Genomic DNA, 17,514 nt, shown 5'->3' with positions numbered 1-17,514 from the left:
ATCGCTTCCAAGAACAGACTATGCGGAATCACATTCACAGGAGATCTGCTATTCAGGCCTGACCTAGAAGCAGTGCTAGACAGGACCGCAGCAAAAAAGAAGGGGTTCCCCCAAACCAAAATAGAAGCAGGGGAAGGTGCCCTTTCGGCAATTCAAAAAGTTCAATGAGCCGGGAGCAAAAAAGCGCTGGGGACATCAAAACAAAAAAGGCAAGGGATAAATCATCCTCAAGCCTCCTAACCCAAAGAACAAAAAACAATGGTGGTCTTCAGGTGGGGGGCAGATTCACAGTTTTGCCCACCAGTGGATGAAAGCAACGGGTAACTAATTCCTCCGCCACACCATAGCGGAAGGCTACGCAATAGAATTTTCAGCCCGCCCCCCAACCGAGTACTTAGTAACCATCCTACCAAAGGACAAAGATCGGGCAAAGGCCTTTCTAGAGACCATGGAAAACCTACTAAATCAGAAAGTGATTCGCCATGTCCCTCCAAAAAAAGGAAAAAACTGGATTCTATTCGCATATCTTTGCAAAAAAAATAAATGTCAGGCAATCTAAGGCTCATACTGAACCTCAAGCCACTCAACAGAAGAATAAAATATGAAAAATTCAGGATGGAGTCTATCTATTCAGTCATAAATATCCTACCACAAGGAACATTCATGGCCACTATAGACCTACAGGATGCCTACCTACATGTCCCCATAAAGGAAGGTCATCAAAAATTCCTGAGGTTTGCAATTCAGGGACTGGCAACCACCCTACACCTGCAATATATGGCTCTCCCTTTCGGCATCTCTTCTGCGCCCAGGATCTTCATAAAGATAATGGCAGAAGCTCTAAAGGGCTTAAGACAACAAGGCATTGGTGTGATACCATACATGGACGACCTACTGTTCTTTGTGGAGACCCTAGAGACCAACCTGCACACAAGTATGTCCTAGCTACAAAACCTGGGGTGGATAGAAAATACAGAAAAATCACAGCTCACCCCCAAGCCAGAGAGTAGTGTACTTGGTCTATGTATTGGACTCCAGACTAACCAAAACCTTCCTAACGGAGGAAAAAAAATGAAAAAAAAATCACACAGGCAATAGCCTCTCTAATAGGCTCAATCCAACCCTGTCAGGATTACCACAGATGCCAGCGCCCTAGGTTGGGAAGCACACATGGAGGAGCTCTGCACACAGGGGAAATGGAACTTCAAATGGTCTCAAGCCTCCTCGAACATGAGGGAGCTAAAAACTGTGGAAGAGGCACTAAAAGCCTTCCAACCAGCGATACAGGGGAGAGACGTAAGGGTTTAATGGGACAACGCCACAACGGTGGCATACCTAAACAGGCAAGGGGGGACAAAATCCCCAAAGCTTGATGAGGCTGACAGAAACAACTCTGTTGTGGGCAGAAACAAACATAAGATCAATATCGGGCATCCACCTGAAAGGAACGGACAATACGCTGTCAGACTTTCTGAGTCGAAAGACTATAAAACAGAGTGGTCGCTAAACCAAGCAAACTTCTCACAGATAACGCAAACATGGGGGGTACCTGAGGTAGATCTGTTCGCCTCCAAGGCAAACACAAAATTACCAATGTTCTTTTCACTGGATCCCACAGATGGCAACAAGGGAGTAGATGCATTCAGCCAAAGCTGGGGACGGCAGTTGTGTTATGCATTCCCTCCAACTGCCATAATACTAAGAGTGAGTCAAATAATCAAGGCAGAGAAAGCAACAGTGATACTCATAGCACCGTACTGGCCTCAAAAAGCATGGTTCAGCCACTTGAAGAACCTCAGCGTCTAGCCACAGCTGACACTGCCGGATCTTCCAGATCTCTTATCACAGGGACCAGTCAACCATCCGAACCACAGACTCCTGAAGCTTTCGGCTTGGTTACTGAAAAGGTAATACTACAAAACAAAGGGCTATCGGACAGAGTGATCAACACCATCCTAGACAGCAGGAAACCCGTGAGTAGAGCAATCTACGAGAAAGTGAGGAAAAAGTTTGTCTCCTGGAATAAAAACAGATTCCTGAGAGAGGGATAATCCAGACGATTCTGGATTTCCTACAGGAAGGAGCAGACAAGAACATCTCTCAGAGCATGCTTAAGGTACAAGTGGCAGCACTCTCCTCCTTTATGAACACCAGTATCCGCTGATAAAGCGATTCCTAATGTCACTAAACAGAGCTAGACCTGCAAAAATTGACACATGGGATATCTCCACAGTGCTCAGAGGGTTTCTCTCTCCCCCGTTCAAACTGTTTGAAGACAGCTCAGAGAAAAATCTTACTCTAAAAACTGCACTAGTGGCCCCTAGTATCAGCCAGAAGAGTGAGCGAAATCCAAGCGCTTTCCATGATGGAACCATACTGCCTGATACAGACAAAATAATCCTCTCGCCAGACCCGGCTTTTCTACCAAAAGTCTCTTTAGCATTCCATAGGACCCAAAATGTCATCATCCCATCGCTTCCAAAATCTATGGTCAGCAAGAAAAGAGACACTTTTTACAATAAGCTAGATGTAAGAAATACACTCATAGCCTACCTTGAGAAAACAAAGGATTGACGAAGAACTACCTCTCTATTCATCCTCTATGCAGGAGCCAATAAAGGAAAACGGGCATCGAAAAACACGATCAGCAGATTGATAAGAATTGCCATACAGACGGCCTATGAGGCACAAAACCTCACCCCCTGCAAGCGGGATCAGAGCACACGTAACCAGAGCCTGGGCAATCTCGGTCGCAGAGAAAGCCGGGGCAACTCCGGAGCAGATCTGCGGGGCAGCGACATGGTCGCGCTTCAGTACCTTTGCAAGGCACTACTGTATAGACCAGCTGTCCGGCCAAGACCAAGCATTTGGTCGCAAGGTGCTTCAGTCTTTATCCCCACCCTAGTAAGTATTGCTTGATGCATCCTCTTGGATGCTGCCCTGGAAGAAGATTTGAGAAAACAGAGTCAGGTACCTGGTAACTCTTTTTCTAAGAAGTCTTCCAGGGCAGCACTAGTTCCCACCCTAAAGCGATTAATACCAGGTATAGTGGGGAAGCTTTAGCTTACTGAGAGTTCCTTTTGATGCTTTACTATAACTGAGGCATGCAGGTAAGGCTAACAAATTTATAATGGTGGACTAATGTGTTTCCTGTTTCAGAGAGGAGGAGCCTATCTCTCGGATGCTGCCCTGGAAGACTTCTTAGAAAAAGAGTTACCAGGTACCTAACTCTGTTTTTATTAATTTTTCTTTTTTTTTTTTTTTTTTCTTTTACTTGTGTACATCTTATACTTGTTTATAGCTTCGGTGAAGTTTTCCAGAAAAGTCTTGTTAGAAAAACTGCATTCAAAATATGCCCAGAAACCCTGGAATGAAACTATTAAGCTTGTCCGCTACTGTATGGTAAGAGCCTCTCCATCCCCCCCCACCTTTTCATTTTAGTAATTAAAGTGCACTGCAATGGAAAGAATTCACTCAGTCCTTTTAATGCCACCACACCCATCACACTGACACGTGATTGGATATTCAGTCCAATAGGGGATTTTGACTTGCCTACTGCCATGCGCTGTCAATTAAAAGTAAAGTGGACCTGATGGGAAACTAGGCTCTCAGTGATGCAAGTCATTTCCAAAATATGAACATTACTATATTTGGGTAATGACATCACCTTTATCCCAACCCCTTTTGGAAGGAATCGGCTGAATGGGGTTGGAAAGAGAGCCCTGTGCCGAAAACCTGTCACATACATGACATCTTCCTAGCATAGGTATACCCCACTCTGAGCACTGGTGCACCTCCATACACCAACTCAAAGCTGATCTTAACTACTAATCTGGTGGTAATATTTTAAATCACGGTCTCTGCCATGGTGACAGGTTCTTAAAGTATCTGAATGTGTTGCACCACTGCAGAATGCAACCCATTCATATTAAGGCTGGGTTCATACTTAATTTGAATGCGGCTCACAGCAGGGGTCCAGTGCATCCCTGTTCTCTGTTTTAGGGATGAATCAGGCCTGTTCTTGGGTCGGTACCCTGCTGCCTGAGCCACTAGGGAACTTCCATCTGTGTAGAGCCCTTGTTATTCCTTGCTACTAGATTGTGGACCCTGGCTCCATCCAGTGACCAGCTGTAGGCGGTCACCTGATCTAGTGACCTATAAAACATCACTTCCCTTCCTGTCTTTGCCCTAGTATAGGTCCTGGTTGTTGGTGTTTAACATTTTTGTATTCTGACTTCTGCCTGTTTTCTTGGGCTACTCCGTTGGATTTTGCTGATCGTTGTTGCTGACTCTGCCTGTTCCCGACCTTGCCTCTTGGACTATTACTTTTGGATGTGCACTGATCGTGGTTGCTGACTCTGCCTGTTCCCAACGCCTCTTCTTGGTATACCCCATGGATTGCTGCATTGGTTTGCTGACTTCACTCTCTAATAAATGTGAGTTGTTTGTTTGGTGCTCCTTGATATAGCCTGTCTCCACCTTCTATTGTGGTCCCTTGATACTGGCTGCAGGATCTCAACCGTCCATGCCACCTGATACTGGGATAACAAGACTACCGGTCAGGAAACTGGGGTGATGGTTGGAATCTCCCGACAGACATGACCTTATACTAGGGCCAGGTGGACCTCAGCAAGTTGGTGCAGGCAGTCGCTCTTCAGGGACAATTGTTGGGAGAGCAGGCCAACTGTGTGCAGTCATTGGAGGAGAAATTAGGTGCTATCATGGCTATGTTATCCTCTTTGTCTACAGAACATGGGTCCGGTCATGCTGCACCTAGTAACCTAGGGGCTGGGGCTAGGGAACCTGTTGTTGTGTCTAACCCCCCCGGGTTCTCCCACTCCTAAAATCCCTCTCCCTGAGAAGTATGATGGTAACCCTTCTGATTGCAGGGGATTTCTCAACCGCCGCCGGTTGCATTTTAGAAATCAACCTTCAGTGTTTGTCTCTGCTCAAGCCAAGGTGATTTTTATATTTTCCTTGCTAAAGGGCAGAGCATTGTCCTGGGTGTCACCTCTTCTTGAGAAAGTCTCCTGTACTTATTCATTACCCCACTTTCATGAAGACTTTTGAGAAAAAATTTGACATTCCAGGCAGAGTGCCTGCGGCTGAGTTCCATATTCTCGATTTACATCAGGGTAAACACACGGTAGCATCCTATGCCTTAGAATTTCGCACACTAGCAGCAGAGACAATTAACTTACTGTGAGGTCCCAGTGGGCCAGGAGGATTTTATCAACTTGTGTATCCTGGTGGACACGGATGTAGGGGCTGTGCATGTGTCTAATAGTGAACGTACCAAACTCAGGACCCTAGGCCTCTGTCTGTACTGTGGGAAGCCGGGTCATGTCTTGCGTTTTTTTTTTTTTTTTTTTTTTCCAGTTTCCCGGAAAAACTTCTGGGTTTAATGGGTGATCGAGGAGCCCTATTAGGCCATGCTATTTTGAATCCTCTGCAGGAGAGACTCATAGTTTCAATTTCCTTGAATGGAATGATCAGTGCTGTTACACAGTAGCATTTATAGATTCTGGTGCTGGTGGTGTGTTTCTAGATGGAGCACTGGTTAAAAGACTTCAGATACCTACTGTTTCTAAAAACCTTCCGCTCTGTGTAACTACTCTTGGTGGAGACCCTCTTGGTGATGGACTTATTACTCATGAATCTAAGCCTCTCTCTGTCCATTTGGGGTGCTCTGCATCTAGAAGTTTTATCAGTTGACATCATCCCGTCTCCTAAACACCCAGTAATTCTCGGGTTCCCTTGGTTATGTAAACATAACCCATCTATTGACTGGTCCATTTCTGCCTGGAGCACCTCATGTCACGTCCACTGTCTCCAAAAGGTAGTATGTAATAGTGTCCATTCATGAGCTGTCTACGGACCCTGAATTACCTGATGCCTTTGCCGAGTTTGCTGATGTCTTTTCTGAAAAAGGAGGAGGGGCTCCCTCCACACTGCCCTTATGACTGTGCTATTGAATTTGTTCCCATCTTCCTAAGGGGAGAACCTATTAACCTTGCAGAGACCAAGGCAATGGAGGAATATATTGAAGCCTAAAGAGGGGGTTTCATTCGGCCTTCCTCCTCTCCTGTGGGGGCAGGGTTCTTTTTTGTGGAGAAAAAAGATGGGAGGACTTAGACCCTGCATTGACTTCAGAGCTCTCAACCGCATTACTGTAAAAAATCGGTATCCACTCCCTTTAATTACTGAGCTGTTTGTGTCCAGGGATCAAAGATCTTTACCAAACTGGACCTTCGTTCTGTATATAATCTCATTAGGATCAAAGCAGGAGATGAATGGAAGACAGCTTTAAATACTAGAAGGGGGCATTATGAGTGTTGTGTGATGACATTTGGACTTGCCACCGCCATATTCCAGGAGTTTGTAAATTATATTTTCAGGGATCTACTTGACACTTTTGTTGTCGTCTACTTAGATGATATACTTATTTACTCTAAAGATTTAAAGCATCGTCATTGCCATGTTCGCACTGTTCTCCAATGTTTAATGCCGCGTACACATGAGCGGACTTGTCAACGGGCTAAACTCCGTCGGCATTTCCAATGGAAAGATTCTATATCTGAGTCCATCAGAAATGCAGACAGAAAAAGTCAGATGGGGCATACACATGGTCGGAATGTCCGACCAAAAACTCCCATCGGACTTTTTCTATCGGGAAGTCCGGCGGTGTGTACGCGGCAGATCATAGGTTGTACGCCAAATTTTCCAAGTGCTCCTTTGAACAATTGGAAATACAATTTGTGTGTGTGTGTGTGTGTGTGTGTGTGTGTGTGTGTATATGATATATATTATTTTGTCAGGATTCCAGATGGATTTCAAGAAACTCGCTGCCATCTTCCAATGCCCCAGACCTTCCACTTTAAAGGAAATACAGCATTTTATTGGATTCTGTAACTGCTATCGAACATTTATCAAGAATTTTTCCAAGATTTTGGCTCCCATCACCGCCCTCACTAAAAAGGGACTGATTGCTCTCAGTGGGCTCCCAAAGCTTTGGAAGCTTTTGATCACCTAAAGTCTGCCTTTTACCCCACTCCTGTTCTCAGCCATCGGCTCAATATTTCTTGGAGGTTGTTGCCTCCGAAGTAGGTGCCGGAGCAGTGTTATCCCAACGAGAACCTACTTCCAACAAGCTACATCCAGTCACCTTTTTCTCCAAGAAATTCTTTGCTGCAGAACAAAACTATGATCTAGGGAATAGAGAACTTTTAGCTATAAAACTAGTATTCTCCGAATGGAGACATCTATTAGAAGGTATGGAACTTAATGTTGTGGTTCAAACTGACCATAAGAATCCGACCTACTTGGAGAAAGCCCAAAGACTGAATTCCAGACAAGCCCGCGGGCATTATTCTTCACTCGGTTTAACTTTGTTGTAACATACATTCTGGGTTCTAAGAACACCAAGGCCGATGCCCTGTCTCGGCAATTCCCTTGTGAGAATCTTCAAGCTCCCCCCCATATCATTCTTCCTCTGGAACAAATTATTGCTCAACTGGATACTATCTTACAAAGAAACTTGTTGGCTGCTCGATCTCGGGCACCTTCTAAACTTTCAGTTCCGTCTAAAGAAGTTTTGCAATGGTCCCATGGACAGCTTGTACTGTTTGTGAGGTCATCAAAATGCCTCCATCTGTTCCCTCAAGGTCTTCTGCAACTCTTACCCATTTCTCATGCTCCCTGGACCCATAATGGTATGGATTTTATTGCGGACTTGCCTGCCTCCAGAGGGAATATCGTCATCTGGGTTGTAGTGGACAGATTTTCAAAGTTGGCACACTTCATTTCTATGCCTGCCCTACCTTCTGCCCCAAGCTTGGCTCTAGCCTTTATTTAAAAAGTCATCCGTTTTACGCAGTATTCCTGATGCTATTGTTAGCGACAGAGGCCCTGAATTCATATCTTCGTTCTGGAAGGCTGTTTGCAAACATCTGGGTATCAAGAATTGCCTGTCTTTTGAATACCACCCCACAATCTAATGGCCAAACGGGGTGAATCAAGATTTAGAGACCTATCTAAGGGCTTATGTTAATGCTGAACATGACAACTGGCGTGTGATGCTACTTCTAGCTGAATTAGTGCACAATTCACAATGGCACTCCTCTTTAAAATGTTCTTCTTTTCAAGCTGCCTTTTGGGTATCAACCCAGAGTTTTCCCTTTCCAATCTTCTCTGGTAGAGGTACCCGCGGCAGCCAACATGGTGACCAGGTTAACTAAGCCCTGGAGAGACATAAGTTCTGCTTCAGTCTGTTCAGATACAAAGGGTATGTGGACCGTCGCAGAAGACCTGCACCCCGTTATCGTCCCAATCAACTTGTATGGTTATCCACTAAGAACCTCAAGCTGCGACAACCCTCTCCCAAATCAGGTCCTAGATATACAGGACCCTTTTGCATTCTTTGTCAAGTCAACCCAGTGGCTTATAAACTTTAGTTAGCCCCCACACCTTTGGATTCCCAATAAGTTTCATGTATCCTTGCTAAAGCCCTATTACAAGAATAGGTTTTCTCTACCCTCTAGACGTCTTTCTCCTGTCTCTGTTGATGACCATCAAGAACATTAAAATTAGTAAAATTATGGATTCTCGACGTAAGGATAGACAATTGCAGTATCTGGTGGACTGGAAAGGCTATTCTTTTGCGGAAAGGACTTGGGTACTGGCTCGTGATGTTCATGCCCCACAGCTGGTCAGGTTGTTCTATGTTAAGCATCCATCCAAGCCCAAATAGCCCTGGGGCAACTTTTTGTGGGGGGTACTGTCACGGCTTGACCAGGAATCCATCCTGGAACCTGGTGTTCTTGGGTCGGTTCCCTACTGCCTGAGCCACTATGGAACTTCCATCTGTGTAGAGCCCTTTTTATTCCCTGCTCCTAGATTGTGGACCTTGGCTCCACCCAGTGACCCAGCTGTAGGCAGTCACCTGATCTAGTGACCTATAAAACACCACTTCCCCTTCCTGTCTTTGCCCTAGTATAGGACCTGTTTCCTGGTTGTTGGTGTTTAACATTTTTTATTTCTGGTTGCTGACTGTTGCCTGTTTCTGACTACGCTTCTTGAACTACTCCGTTGGATTTTGCTGATCGTCGTTGCCGACTATGCTTGTTGCCGACCTTGCCGCTTGGACTCATCCTTTTTGGATTTACGCTGATCGTGGTTGCTGACTCTGCCTGTTCCCAACGCCTCTTCCTGGTATACCCCGTGGATTGCTGCCTTGGTTTGCTAACTTCACTCTCTACTAACCTGTGAGTTGCTTGTTTGGTGTTCTTTGATATGGCCTGTTTTGCACCTTCTATTGTGGTCCCTTGATACTGGCTGCAGGATCTCAGCCGTCCCTCCACCTGACACTGGGGTAACAAGACTGCCGGTCAGGAAACGGGAGTGATGGTTGGAATCTCCTGGCAGATCTAACAAGGCCTGAATTCAGACCTGCCGCCCCGGAGATGCGTGAACCGGCTCCATAGAGAGCCCGGTCACAGTCTCCTGTCATGTGAATTGGATGCCGGGAAACCCACATCCAGTTCGCATCAGTGTGAACCCAGTCTGAAGGATAAGTTCACCTATTGCTAACATGTTAAATGTTTCGCCTGTTTTTTTAGGGTGGCACATGTAACATGTTCCCACCTGCTGCAGCTGCTCAGTTTTCCTTCCTTCCCTTCCTCCCTCTCAATGTGATGGCAATACAGGGAGAAGTTCCCTGTACAAGCTGTCACATTCTTTTCAAAAAGTATCTGCACGGTGCCCCGCCCACACGGCCATGTCATTCATTCAGAGATTTGTGAATGAATGAACTACAGGTACCAACATCCTTTGCGGCTGTTGGCTGGTAGTGCTCAATGAACTACTACAACACTTTTGAGCGCTGTGGTAGTGCATTGATTCTTCCTGTCAGTGCGAAATTGCCTGTACAATTTATGGGCAAACAGCTCACACTGCTGATGTCATGCAGGTCCCCTGCAGACAATCTGCTGAATGCTGGTGCAATGCTTTCCAGGCTCCTACAAAAAAGAAAAATAGTAAATGTACTTTTTTTTTTTTTTTTTTTTTTTTTTCCCCTGCAAAAAAGTGCGCACATGCAGTTGTGCTCAAAAATTTGCATTTCCTATCAGGAATTGTGAAATTTTGGCATTATTATTGAAAATCTGACCATGCCAAAAAACTCTTTTATTTAAGGATGGCAATCACATGAATCCATTTTATTATCTCATAGTTTTTGGATCCCTTTTAAATCGTAATGATAACAGAAGTCACCCAAATCGCCCTGTTTAAAAGTTTACATACCCTGCAATGTTTGGCCTCGGTACAGACACAGAAGGTGGCACACACAGTTTAAAATGGCAATTAAAGGTTAATTTCCCACATTTGTGGCTTTTTTAAATCAGTTAGTGTCTAACTGTGTCTTTCTTTGTCTACCTGACCTTGGCATCAAAAGAGCCCCTAATTTTCCATTTCTTAATAAGTGATTGAACAGTACAGATTGGCATATTCAAGGCTTTGGATATCTTTATATCCTTTTCCATCTTTGTAAAGTTTCATTACCTTGTTACGCAGGTCTTTTGACTGTTCTTTTCTACCTCCTCATAGCTCAGTGTCTAGCATGCTTAGTGCATCTATGTGAGAGCTAACACACTCATTGACTATTTATACACAGACACTAATTGGGATTTAAAAAGCAACAAATGTGGGAAATTAACCTTTTTAATTGCCATTTTAACCTGTGTGTGTGCCACCTTCTGTGTCTGTACCAAGGCCAAACATTCCAGGGTATTTAAACTTTTTTAAACAGGGCCATTTGGGTGATTTCTGTTATGGTTTAAAAGGGATCCAAAAAACTATGCAATAATAAATGGCTTCATGTGATTGCTATCCTTAATATATACAGTATGTATGTATTTTCTCCTTTTTAAGGAGGCCAAGCTGCAACTGGTGGTAATGCACATAGTTGTGGTGCAGCATTTACAGGGTAAACATGCGGTAAGGTGGCAACTTATCTGTGAATCAGACCTAAAGTGCAGTTAATTGTGAGGGTAATTGGTTTCCTTTTTCTTGTTAGGAAAAACCTGCTGGAAATGCTCTAAAGAGCTCTACAGATCATCCGGTTTTAAGATGTGGAAACCTACTACAGGAAGCTGTAAAAGGTACTTAAATCGTGTGCCCTCTGGTTAGTGGGCGATTAGGAGTCGCATCTTTTACTGAATCTGTACGATATCATTCCTGCTAATCTCTTGTAATTTTGTTTTATTATTATGACTGTTAACAACTGTTCTTACATTGCAGCAAAATCCCTTTCCACCTTACTGACCCGCATAGAAGCCATATCAAAGCAAAAGGGGTATGTTTATATACATGTTGAAAGCTAAAATCGTTTTCACGTGTGTGTGTGTGTGTGTGTGGTGTGTGTTTTTTTTTGTTTTTTGTTTTTTTTTAATAAAATTTACTAAATGTTTATGAACTGGACCGATATCTTTGTTCTCACACGAACGGTGGCCACACTCTTCAATCCCAGTGGTGTACCTAGAACCCTCAGGGCCCCGATTCAAGAAACCATGAAGGGCCCCCCTGACCCCCGGACAGGGCCCTTTCCTCCGATCCCGGTGGCGGACCGACAGGGCTCAGTCACAAGTGGGTGGCTGCATATAAAGGAACTGATTTTTCTCTATTCCCCCCCCCCCCCCTGCTTCTCCTCCTCTCCCTCCCACAGGCATTCAGGGGCTGCAGGAGATAACTATGGAACTTCCATCTTCCAATAGAGAGATCAATTCCTCTGTCGGTGTTTCTCAATCTTTTTCCAGTCAGGGCACCCTTGAAGTATACCCCTAGATGAATGGGGCTGCACTGCAACCACTCTGCAACTATGTGCATTGCATGCAGTTGCAGCATAGTGATGATGCATTTAAGGGGTTAAAACAGGTGGTCAGGAGGCAACATTGCCTCTTTACTGGCTGTCAAATGCCTCTGAAAAGCAATCTGAGCATGGATCGCTTTTCAGAGGAACAGCATTTGTTTGCTGGTACTTTGAACAAGCAAGAAAAAAAAAAAAATCAGTTCTGATTGTACATGTATAGGGGGTCAGGATTAAACGCTCATACATATAATGTGCATACATACATCTAAACATACACACACATATACTGTGATAGACATATATAGCTAGATATCTCACGCACATACATGCACATACATACATACAAACATACATCCTTTTAAATATCGACAGTGCTTTATCTTACCTCTTCCTGCCGGGTACTGGACTGTAGGGGGAGACAAAGAACATCATGCATTGTACTTTCACTTTAGGTCTATCAGTGTGACCAGCTCCCCCCGCACAGTGCTGATTACAGTTCGGCTGAGGATCAGGGAGCCAGGTCTCAGCCGCCCCTGCCGCTCCTCCTATCAAGATATACAGGGGGGCCTCAAGGGCCCCCTGCAGCATGGGGCCCTTTAGGGCCTTATGAGTACACCCCTCACATTTTTGTAAATCTTTTATGTTTTCATGTGACCGCACTGAAATGAAAAGGAAAAATGGAAAGAAATGACACTTTGCTACAATGTAAAGTAGTGAGTGTACAGGTTGTATAAATTTGTTGTCCCCTCAAAATAACTCAACACCCAGCCATTAGTGTTGGTTCACACGGGCGGCTTCAAAGTCGCCCGACTCTGAAGCAGCCCCATTCAGCGCAGCTTGCAAAACAACTTCTGTATAGAAGTCAATGCAAGCCACTCCGAAGTCGCCCCAAAGTAGTACAGGAACCTTGAACATTTCAACCTGCCTGAAACCCGAACACATGATTCAAAACCCGGACTGTCCAGGTGAATCCCGGACAGGTGGCAACCCTATCGCACACGCTTGGCACCATCTGAACCAAATCAGTTTATCTTGGTCTCCTCAGACCATAGGACATGGTTCCAGTAATCCATGTCCTTAGTCTGCTTGTCTTCAACAAACTGTTTTGCAGGCTTTCTTGTGCATCATCTTTTAAAAGAGGCCTCCTTCTGGGACGACAGCCATGCAGACTAATTTGATGCAGCTTGCGATGTATGGTCTGATCACTGACAGGCTGACCCCCCACCCCTTTAACCTCTGCAGCAATGCTGGCAGCACTCATACGTCTAATTCCCAAAGACAACCTCTGGATATGACGCTGAGCACGTGCACTCAACTTCTTTGGTCGACCATGGCGAGGCCTGTTCTGAATGGAACCTGTCAAACCACTGTATGGTCTTGGCCACCATGCTGCAGCTCAGTTTCAGGGTCTTGGCAATCTTCTTATAGCCTATACCATCTTTATGTAGAGCAACAATTCTTTTTTTCAGATCCTTAGAGTGTTCTTTGCCATTAAGTGCCACGTTGAGCTTCCAGTGACCAGTATGAGAGAGTGAGAGCAATAACACCAAATTTAACACACCTGATCCCCATTCACACCTGAGACCTTGTAACACTGAGTCACGTGACACCGGGAAGGGAAAATGGCTAATTGGGCCCAATTTGGACATTTTCACTTAGGGGTGTACTCACTTTTGTTGCCAGCGGTTTAGACATTAACCAGTTGGCGACCGCCGTACGCCGGTGTACGTCGGCAGAATGGCACGGGTGGGCAAATGGGCATACCTGTATGTCTGTCCCACCCTCCCCGTGGGCGGGGCGTGATCGTGCCCCCACGTGCCAGCGGGGGTCGGATTCGTTAGAGGACCGATCAGTCCTCAGGTTCCAGCCAATGTTTTCTGGCCGTGAGTTGCACAACACTACACTAACACCAGTACACACAGGTACACTTGCCACCCCCTGATCGTGCCCCCCCCCCCCCCAGTTAACCCCTTCATTCCTGTCACTATGTCCCCAATTACAGTTTTCCGATTTTTCACTGATCACTGCATTGGTGTCCTTTGCCATGTTTACATGAAAAAATATTATTTTTTTGCAAGAATATTACTTTGAACCCCCATATATATATATATATATATATATATATATATATATATATATATATATATATACATATATAAAATAATTATTTATTAATTTTTTTTAAAGCAAAGGCCCTTAAAATAGTGGGTGTTGCAATTTTTGTTTTTCACACAGTATTTGTGCAGCGATTATTCAAACGCTTTTTTTTTTTTTTTTTTTTGGGAAAAAGACACACCTTTTTAATTATTGAAATAAAGAAAAAAAAAAAAAGTTTTATTAGGAATAAAAGAATTACCATAAACATGGGTCGATGACATCAGCCAACTCCAACAGGTATAATGTCAAGCTAATGAAAAATGGTAACTAGTTGTGTCAGACATCCAGATCATAACAGATAAGAATACCATTGAGACCGTCAAACAAAAACCTTATGCTGACGGTATGAAATAATCATGAAAGGTAATCCATTAACAAAACCAAAAAGGGAAAATAAAATAAATCAACAAAAAGAATTTCGGTCAGTTTTGAAGCCTAAACAAGAACCAAGGATTCCACGTAGCATCAAATAAGGGGATAGAGTCGTGTAAGATATGAACATTTTTTTCAGAAAGCATTATTTGATCTATACGTGCAACAACTTGAGCAAATGGAAGTTGTCTTCCAATACAATGCAGTGGCCCATTACATGGCAATACAAATTGACTGGATCAATCTCATAAGGGGTTTGGGGGTTATCAGGCAGACTTTGAAGTAAGAGACAGTGCTGGTAAGTCAGAGTTATGGGTCCACCTGCCATAATGCAATTGCTGTTTACATATGACACCAGACCGACGCTTGCGTTCACCTTTGCGCGTGAGCACGAGGGGGATGTGTTGTTTTTGTTTTTTTTAACTGTTTCTTTTTTTTTTTTTTTTTTTTTTTAATCATTTTTATTGCTATCTCAGGGAATGTAAATATCCCCTATGATAGCAATAGGTAATGACAGGTACTCATTTAAAAAAAAAAAAAAAAAAATGGGGTCTATTAGACCCTAGATCTCTCCTCTGCCCTCAAAGCATCTGACCACACCAAGATTGGTGTGATAAAATGCTTAGCCAATTTCCCAATGGCGCTGTTTATATCTGGCGAAACCTAAGTCATGAAAGGCTCGTAGCTTCCGGTTTCTTAGGCCATAGAGATGATTGGAGCCATTCTGGTCTCTGATCCGCTCTATGGTCAGCTGGCAAAACCACCAGCTGCATTCTCTGGTTCCCTGTTGGGACAGAAAAGCGCAAGAAAACCATTGGGGGGGGGGGGGACAATCCCCAATAAAAACATAGTAAAAATAAAACATTTTGTAATGCAATCTGTGCCTAAAAAATATATGCCGAAGCATGGAGGCAATCCGCTAGGCTCCCAAAAAATCTCACATGTGGTATCCCCATTCTCAGGAGAAACCGCAGAATGCATTTTGGGGTGTAATTCCACATATAACCATGTTTGAGCAATAGATCATTTAGTGACACCTTTGTGCAAAAAAAAAAAAATAAAAAAATGTAATTTTCCCGCAACTTGTGGCAAAATATAAAATATTCCATGGACTCAACATGCCTATCATCAAATAGCTTGGAGTGTCTACTTTCCAAAATGGGGTCATTTGGCGGGGGAGGGTGGGGGGGGGTGTGGTTGTGCTATCTTGGCATTTTATGGCCTTCAAAACTGTGATGGGTATTGAGGGGTGAAATCAAAAATTTACACCCTTAGAAATCCTGATGACTGTGTTTGGTTTTCGGAGTCCTGTATGTGGCTAGGCTCCCAAAAAGTCACACACATGTGGTATCCCCGTACTCAGGAGAAGCAGCAGAATGTATTTTGGGGTGTAATTCCACATACAACCATGGCACGTGTGAGCAATATATCATTTGGTGACAACTTTTGAAATTTTTCAATCACTTGTGACAAAAAAAAAAAAAATCAATGGGCTCAACATGCCTCTCAGCAATTTCCTTAGGGTATGTACTTTCCAAAATGGGGTCATTTGGGGGGGGGGGTTGTACTGCCCTGCCATTTTAGCACCTCAAGGCAGGCTCCCAAAAAGAGGCATGTTGAGCCCATTGATATCGTAAAAAAAAAATAAAATTGCAGAGGCAATCAAATACCATCAAAAGAAAGCTCTATTTATGGGAAAAAAGGACGTAAATGTTGTTTGGGTACAGCATTGCATGACCGCGCAATTACCAGTTAAAGCAGCACAGTGCCAAATTGTAAAGTGCTCTGGTCATTGAACAGTCAAATCCTCCAGGGCTGTAGTGGTTAATAGCTGTGTGTTGAGTTATTTGGAGGGGACAGCAAATTTACACTGTTATACAAGCTGTATACACACTGCTTTTACATTGTAGCAAAGTGTCATTTCTTCAATGTTGTTGCATGAAAAGATATATTTACAAAAATGTGAGGAGTGTACTCGCATGCCAGAATAAATAAAATAAAATAAAAATATACATCCAGTTGAAGGATTTTTGAAGATTCAGGAATATTGCATTTTGATTTTGGACACTTATTATATACACCGTAATAAATTGCACTGGAATATTGGATACATTGGACAATCACAAGAAGATACATTGCTTCAATTGGATGTATATTTTTATGCACATATTTTGATAAATGGTATTCTGTTTAAAATGATCTAAGCACTATATGGAGGTCTCTTTCCACATATATCGAGTTATTATGGCAGAACATTGAAAGAGCAGAAAGGAGGAGCCTATCACTCGCTAGTCCAGAGTGACTAAAACGCTTATTTTGAGCAAACTTAATTGTGAGGTCACACATTGTAAGGTGAACGCATTTCTAATGGGGGAGCACTGTGGTGGATTCATATAAGGCACGGTCTTTGAGGATTTGTAAAGATTCAGGAATATTGCATTTTGATTTTGGACACTTGCACTGGAATATTGGATACATTGTTTGTTTGGACAATCACAAGAAGATACATTGCGTCAATTGGATGTATATTTTTATTTTATTTATACTGGCACTTATACTAGCACATGGTAACAGTTTTGACAAAATTCAAAATTTGCATGATTTTAGCGCAGCACAGTTTTAGTTCATTATCTGTGCACATTTATATTGGGAGTGTTTTTTTGCTGCTTGCTTAGGACACACATATTTATATTTTAGTTGGTCGCAAGAATTGCACATATTTTTAACCTTCCTTGTTTAAAGCTTCCAGTCTGTTATTCGAACTCTATCATCATTACAGAGTGATTTCCAGTCTTGTCCTTGGCAACACTTACACCTGTGTTACCGAGTGAATCGCTGACATGTCAGCTGGTCGTTTATTGTGGCAGGGCTGAAATGAAGTGGAAATGTTGTGGGGTTTTTTTTTGGGATTAAGTTAATTTTCATGGCAAAGAGGGTCTTTGCGATTAATTACAATTCATCTGATCACTCTTCATAACAATCTGCAGTATATGCAAACTACCCTCATAAAAACTGAGGCAGCAGACCTTGTGAAAATTTATATTTGTCATTCTCAAAACTTGTGTTCAATTATTTTTATTCAATTATTTTATACACCTAAAACTTTCATATCATTTCAAAAA

General features: G+C 43.3%; 1 protein-coding gene across 1 annotated transcript in view; it reads left to right on the top strand.

Annotated features, from left to right (window-relative positions):
* The first annotated feature begins 615 nt into the window (after positions 1-615).
* Positions 616-17,514, top strand: part of LOC141145980 (mediator of RNA polymerase II transcription subunit 1-like) — a 122,642-nt gene continuing 105,743 nt past the window's right edge. Inside the window, exons 1-4 of the mRNA XM_073632765.1 lie at positions 616-934; positions 3,302-3,402; positions 11,072-11,156; positions 11,296-11,350. Coding sequence (XP_073488866.1) covers positions 616-934; positions 3,302-3,402; positions 11,072-11,156; positions 11,296-11,350 — 560 coding nt within the window. The remainder of the gene's footprint in view (positions 935-3,301; positions 3,403-11,071; positions 11,157-11,295; positions 11,351-17,514) is intronic.

The sequence above is a fragment of the Aquarana catesbeiana genome, linkage group LG05, assembly GCF_042186555.1.
Source record: "Aquarana catesbeiana isolate 2022-GZ linkage group LG05, ASM4218655v1, whole genome shotgun sequence".
NCBI classification, from domain to species: Eukaryota; Metazoa; Chordata; class Amphibia; order Anura; family Ranidae; genus Aquarana; species Aquarana catesbeiana.
The sequence above is the reverse complement of the archived record's forward strand: the minus strand, read 5'-3'. Positions and strand labels throughout refer to the sequence as shown.